Consider the following 6,789-nt stretch of genomic DNA (forward strand, 5'->3'; position numbering starts at 1 on the left):
TTACTCCCTTTCTCTTGAATATATTTGTAAATATCCGCGGTGCAGCATTATTTCCTTTCTCTTGAATATTTGTAAATATCCGCAGTGTAGCATTACTTCCTTTCTCTTGAATATATTTGTAAATATCCGCGGCGTTGCTTTACTTCCTTTTCTCCAGAAAATATTTGTAAATATCCCCGGCGTGTACCGGCTCGTTATCCTGGACTGGCCTGGGTTTGGAATGTTAGAATATTTAGAGGAATGTTCTCCGTCATTCCTCGGATAGTTTGGACCTTCTAGCAAGTATACAAGGTATGCCGGGAATCTGAGTTCTACTCTTCTATACTCTAGTATAACTATCTCTAGCTAGAGATAGGTATCTCTAGACCCAGGTTTTTATCTTTAATTATCTAGTGCAGAGGGAACATTAGGACAAACTGTAAACTATACAATACCGTGGGAAAACTAATGTTAAACAACGCTACAGAAAATAGTTCCAGTTTTTTATTTATAACAAACTAAACATTACTTTAGCAACATTCTCCATTTAATTTGAATTTAATAAAGTGACAGTAACATTGCCTATTTAACAAATAAAAGCTGTTCTGTTCTACTCTGATTTTCTTGTTCTCCATGCTCTCCACGTTCTTCTTGGTCTGCCTGTTTAGTGTTCACTGTGTTCTCCAAGTTGATGCTCAGAATTTCTACCTAATCCTCCATGTCCTTCGTGCACTTTATGTCCTTCATGCTCTTCATGTTCACCCTGCTCTCCATGCTCTAAATGCTCTTCATGTCCTTTATGCTGTCCATATTCGATGTGTTCTTCATGCATCTGTACAGTATGGTTCCCTAGTTCTCCTTGAACTCCATGTTCTCCACGTAGTTGCTCATTGGGGTTGCCTAGCTCGCTTTGTTCTTCTTGTTCTTGCAGAACTTCATGTTCTTCAGGCTCTTCATTTAGCTGCTCAGTATTGTTATCGATTTCATCGTGTTCTGTCTGATTTCCTTGCTTTCCATGTTCTACAGCACGTGGTTGCTTTGCGCGGTTGACTAGTTCTCCATGTTCTTCATGTCCTACACGCTTTTCACAATCTCCAAACTCTTTATACTCTTCATGCTCTTCATGTTCTCCATACTCTCCGTGTTCACCAAGTTCTCCATGCTCTCTATGTTCTCCATGCTCTCCATGTACTCCGTCATCTAAATGTTCTTCATTTTCTCCCTGTAGCTGATAAATATTAGTTCCTAGTTCTTCGTCCGGGTGCAGTCTAGTTAGATCGTCTACTGGGAAGAAATATCTAAATGAAATCGATAAATATTATAGATTGAACATGAGAACCCAGAATATTATAATTTGTAGATTTCTTGATACTGTCAGTTTCAAGTATACAATATACACTCACTTGCATTAATCAAAAGTTACAAAAATAATATTTGTTTTATAATTAAAGAGACTGTAAACGTAATTTCAAGGAACTCTTCATATATAGACGATTAAGAATTCATTATTTATTTAATAATCGATTTAATAAATGATTTAATTCCCATCAAAAACTAAATGAATGAATAAATTAATGAATTTAATATTGAATACATGCATGCATGAATTACCTTTTTCCTAAATGAATTAACTAACAATCTAAAAAATCGTCATCTACTGAATAAATTAATGAATTCATTTCAAATGAAAGGATGAATTAACTTTTTTCTAAATGAATGTGAGGAATAACCTGATAAATGATGAAGTATAGGATAACGGTGGTGAATATTTACTTCCTCGGGCCCTAAAGTATAGAAGTAAATAACCTGAATACTCTAGTATCTATATATATTCTATGTTCTGTATAGAAAGAGTATATAACCTGAATACTCTAGTACATAGATATATTCCATGCTCTGTAAAGGAGTCGTATATAACCTGAATATTCTAGTATCTATATATATTTTATGCTAGCTCTGTATAGGAGTATATAACTTGAATACTCTAGTATCTATATATCTTCTATGCTTTGTATAGGAGGAGACGGAGTACATAACCAAAATATTCTAGTATCTATATATATTCTGTGCTAGCTCTGTATAGGAGAAGCATATAACCTGAATACTCTAGTATCTATATATTCTATGCTCTGTATAGGAAGAGTATATAGCCTGAATACTTTAGTATCTCTATATGTTCTATGCTAGCTCTGTATAGGAGGAGTATATAACCTGAATACTCTAGTATCTATATATTCTATGTTCTGTATAGGAGGAGTATATAACCTGAATACTCTAGTATCTATATATCTTCTATGCTTTGTATAGGAGGAGTACATAACCAAAATATTCTAGTATCAATATATATTCTATTCTAGCTCTGTATAGGATGAGTATATAACCTGAATACTCTAGTATCTATATATATTCTATGCTAGCTCTGTTTAGGAGGAGTATATAACCTGAATACTCTAGTATCTCTCTATATATTCTATTCTAGCTCTATATAGGAGGAGTACATAACCTGAATACTCTAGTATCTATATATCTTCTACCCTCTGTGAAGGAATCACTACATGAGGATTTTAACTCCTGGCATCTTCCATCACAGCAATCAGTATGCTTCTAAACTAGGGAAGTGTTAAATATTTGAGTAAAAATAAAGAACCAGAAAACTAGAGAAATGTTAAATATTTGAGTAAAAATAAGGAACCAGAAAACTAGAGAAATTTTGAATATTTGAGTAAAAATAAAGAACCAGAAAACTAGAGAAATGCTAAATATTTGAGTAAAAATAAGGAACCAGAAAACTAGAGAAATGTTACATATTTGGTAAAAATAAGAAACCAGAAAATCAGAGAAATGTTACGCATTTGAGTAAAAATAAAGAACCAGAAACTAGAGAAATGTTACATATTTGAGTAAAAATAAGGAACCAGAAAACTAAAGAAATGTTACATATTTGAGTAAAAATAAGGAACCAGAAAACTAGAGAAATGTTATATATTTGAGTAAAAATAAGGAACCAGAAAACTAGAGAAATGTTACATATTTGAGTAAAAATAAAGAACCAGAAAACTAGAGAAATGTTACATATTTGAGTAAAAATAAGGAACCAGAAAACTAGAGAAATGTTACATATTTGAGTAGAAATAAGGAACCAGAAATCTAGAGAAATGTTATATATTTAAGTAAGAATCCTGAAAAGTGTTGCTACAGGTTAAAAAAAATGTTATCCTTACCTTTTCATATTTAAGAATAGCAGGATTTATGAGTTTAACAACTTGAAACAGAGCTGGTTCAATATGTTGGTAAACAAATCTAGCCTTGTCTCTGTACTGTAAACAACTTTAGTTTAGTCACAATTTTGCCTTAGATAGCATGGGTTTTATCTAATTAGATAAAGGAATTAAGTCTTTGCCACAAACTTTGATTCTCTAATTTCAAACTATTAATCATCTAAACAAATAATCTAAGCTTGAAATATCAAAGGATTACACTATCCGGTTGCGAAGATAAAGAATTATAAAATTTGAGTTCGTGGCAAAAACGTGGACAAAGGATGAGACGGAAACGTTATCCTTGGTTTTTATCTAAAAATTAATGATTGTGTGGGTTTTCTACAAAATTTAGTTGCGTATTTATGTAATGTCAAGAAGAAAACTTACAGAATTCTACACATTTCAAAAGAACGATATCTTCTTCTGTTGCTTTGATAGGAAGGAATTGAGTTTTCGACACAAGATACGATTTTCTTATCCCAATATCTTTACAATATTTGATCTGACAGAATTCAAAGTTTTAAATTTCAAAGGTCTACTACATCAAGTTGCAGAGCTATAGGGATTGTAAAATCGAAGTCTGTTGCAAAACCTCAATTCCTGTAAAAAGATAAAAGTCTTATTTTGTGTGTGTAACCCTGTAGATGATATCTATTATCTATAATAATTTAAATATCTATTTCAATGAATGAATATATTTGAATATAAAATATCACCTTATCTGGATTCCCAAGAGCAACGAGGCCTAACACAAATATTACCAGAGTGCTTCCGCAAATTATAAAGATTTGTAAACTCAGCAGAATAACCCTGTAATATGTGTGTAATGTACATTGTAAGATAAAAACATTAACATTTATTTCGTAATATCAAACTACAAAAATCGTTTCGAAATAACAAACATTTTGTTCAAATATAAAACAGAATGGTAGGGATATCTAACAAAATTGTTAAATCCTTAACATTCTATTAATAATATCGAACTAAATCTTCATAATTTTGTAATGCTTTTGGTAAGGTTGCTTTCACAAACATAATCTTACGGTTCTTCTGGAACATTGTAAATTTGTTTTTAATAATATTTACTGAGAAATCTAAACGGAATTCAGAAAGGAAAACAAAATCAAATAATATTTAGTTGCATTTTATAACTATTAAAAAATCAGCGAATCTTAGCTTCAAGTCTATAAAAATAATTTATAAAAATGGGCCACAGTAGAACATTCATAATAAGATGATTCGAATTCAGATATATAGCTGAAACTGAAGCTGAAAACCAAATGTAAAAATAAATCGACATATGTGGGCAAAAAAAGCTCACTTTCTGGGAATCTAGCTCAGCAAATTCTTAATAAATTTACTTTTAATTTTCACGGATTTTCCAGATTTTTTTAATTGGCAGTTTTCAGACTTTTGGTCAAAAATCTGGCAACGCTAAGAAAATCAAATTAAATCAATGAAGAATAATAAAAAGATGCTTATAGGTCAAACAAACCTGCCCAAATTCCAGTAGACCTCGTGTTCTGTAATCCTTGAGGTTGGAGTCAGGTCAATGGTGTCCACCATTTTAAATCAACTAGTGTACACTTTTCCAGGATTTTCTAGAATCATTTGGGGGATTTCTCCGTACGATTTTCTAGTAAAAATAAGCTTTAAAAGCTATATAGGGATAATATCCATTAATCAAACTTAATAATATTTGCATTTATTACAATAAAATTATAATATTGTGCTGTTTAGTGTTTATTTTCGTAAACAAACAAACTTCAGGAAAAAGGTTTCAATATTTTTAAAATTTCAAGTCGTATTGCTTTTGAATTCTATGATAAATCGCTATGATAAATCTGCCCCTTTAGTAAAAGTAAATTTAACCTATATGAAGCATAAAGTTTGACCACGTCAACCTTGTCGAACCGGCAAGTCCTGTCAATAGAGCTAGGTACAGTACAAACTGGGACCGGAAAGGTTGACCCGGCTCGGAAATTCAAATGTACTACAGCTGCCCGTGATATTGAAGTCTCAAAAACAAAAACAAGTTAAACGTTGTCCATTGTAATTTTCGTTGTTTAAATATTAATTGTGCACGAGAAAAAAATAGAATTGCGTATATGAAGCAATGCCTAGTATTTGAAGCATGTAACAATATGACCGGAAATGGTCGCCTGCTCAACCAACCCTGACGACCCCGGACATTGACGTTGAAACCTAACTTTTTATTTCAACTTCGAAATAATATATTTACTTTCGCCAGTAAAAAAAATTTGAATTAAAAACATCATGTTCATAATCATAATCATTGTTTTTAAAGAATTGAAGGCGCAACTTTAAGTGGCAAATTAAAGCCCCCGAAAAAGTTGAAATCTCCAAACTCAATGTCCCAAGCTAATGTGGCACACGGTTTCCGAGTTTTATTCTCATGGCTTCAAGATTACTCATTGTCTATTCTTCTATTCAACTAGTTTTTCCCTAGACCTTTCTCAGGACCCACAAATTTTGAAAATATTGGCATGCGTCGCTTCAGGAGTCAATCTCAACCACCCAACCCCCCCCCCCCCCCAACCCCTGCCCCTCCGGTTTCGAACATTCAATTAATTAACTTTTTAATTTTCCCTTTTTTCTACCATTTATTTTTATTCACATGTGATGATATCTATATAATAAAGCTCTTCGCACGTTAAAAATATTTGTATATATGTTAGCAGAGTATGTAAACCCTATACAGAAATATTTATTTGGAACATACTATTCGTAACATATTTCTGGAACACCCTGTGCGTGAATATATTTCTGGATCACCCTGTAGATAAACATATTTCTTGAACATCCTGTATGTAAATATAATTCTGGAACACCCTGTGCGTGAATATATTTCTGGATCACCCTGTAAATAAATATATTTCTTGAACATCCTGTATGCAACTATAATTCTGGAACACCCTGTACGTGAATATATTTCTGGAACACCTTGTTGATGAATATATTTATGAAACACTCTGCAAAAAAATATATTTCTGAAACATAACTGTACGTAAATATATATCTGGAAAACCATATAGGTGAATATATTTCTGGAACACCTTGAACGTAAATATATTTCAGAAACACCCTGTACGTAAGCATATTTCTGGAACACCCTGCACGTGAATACATTTCTGGAACACCTTGAACGTAAACATATATCTGGAACACCCTGTACACAGATATATTGCGAATAGTTGACAAAACAAGAAGATCAAGAACCACAGAAAGAACAAGAAGAACAAGAAGAAAAAGAAAGAAAAAAAGAAGAACTAGAATTATGATGCACGAAAACAAGAAGATAAAGAAGAAAAAAGAATAAGAAGAACAAGAAGAACTCGAAAAACAAGAAGAACAAGAAGAACTAAGAACAACATGAACAAGAAGAACATGGAGAAGTATAATAACAAGATGAAAAAGAAGAAAAAGAAGAATAATAATTATGATGCAAGAAAAACAGTGTAATAAGTTCATGAAAACAAGTGATCAAGAAGAATTACAAGAAGAAAAAGAAGAATAAGAAGAACAAGAA

General features: G+C 32.0%; 1 protein-coding gene across 1 annotated transcript; it reads right to left on the minus strand.

Annotated features, from left to right (window-relative positions):
* Positions 1-468: 468 nt before the first annotated feature.
* On the minus strand, positions 469-4,840 carry LOC111713489 (sarcoplasmic reticulum histidine-rich calcium-binding protein). The gene is made up of 6 exons (XM_023488353.1): positions 4,735-4,840; positions 3,956-4,049; positions 3,201-3,296; positions 2,483-2,583; positions 1,710-1,763; positions 469-1,277 (listed from the first exon to the last, which is right to left on the minus strand). Exons 1-6 carry the CDS (start codon positions 4,803-4,805, stop codon positions 644-646), a joined length of 1,050 nt encoding a protein of 349 aa, XP_023344121.1. The 5' UTR covers positions 4,806-4,840; the 3' UTR covers positions 469-643.
* Between the last annotated feature and the right edge of the window lie 1,949 nt (positions 4,841-6,789).

The sequence above is a fragment of the Eurytemora carolleeae genome, unplaced genomic scaffold (genome assembly GCF_000591075.1).
Source record: "Eurytemora carolleeae unplaced genomic scaffold, Eaff_2.0 scaffold952, whole genome shotgun sequence".
Taxonomy (NCBI): domain Eukaryota; kingdom Metazoa; phylum Arthropoda; class Copepoda; order Calanoida; family Temoridae; genus Eurytemora; species Eurytemora carolleeae.

Excerpts from the sequence above, each read along its gene's own strand:
- LOC111713489 (XM_023488353.1), bottom strand. The coding sequence starts at position 4,805 with ATGGTGGACACCATTGACCTGACTCCAACCTCAAGGATTACAGAACAC. Across the intron at positions 1,764-2,482 it reads ATAGATACTAGAGTATTCAG|GGCCCGAGGAAGTAAATATT; the intron begins GTTATGTACTCC and ends TCTATACTTTAG. Across the intron at positions 1,278-1,709 it reads TATACTTCATCATTTATCAG|ATATTTCTTCCCAGTAGACG; the intron begins GTTATTCCTCAC and ends GATTTCATTTAG.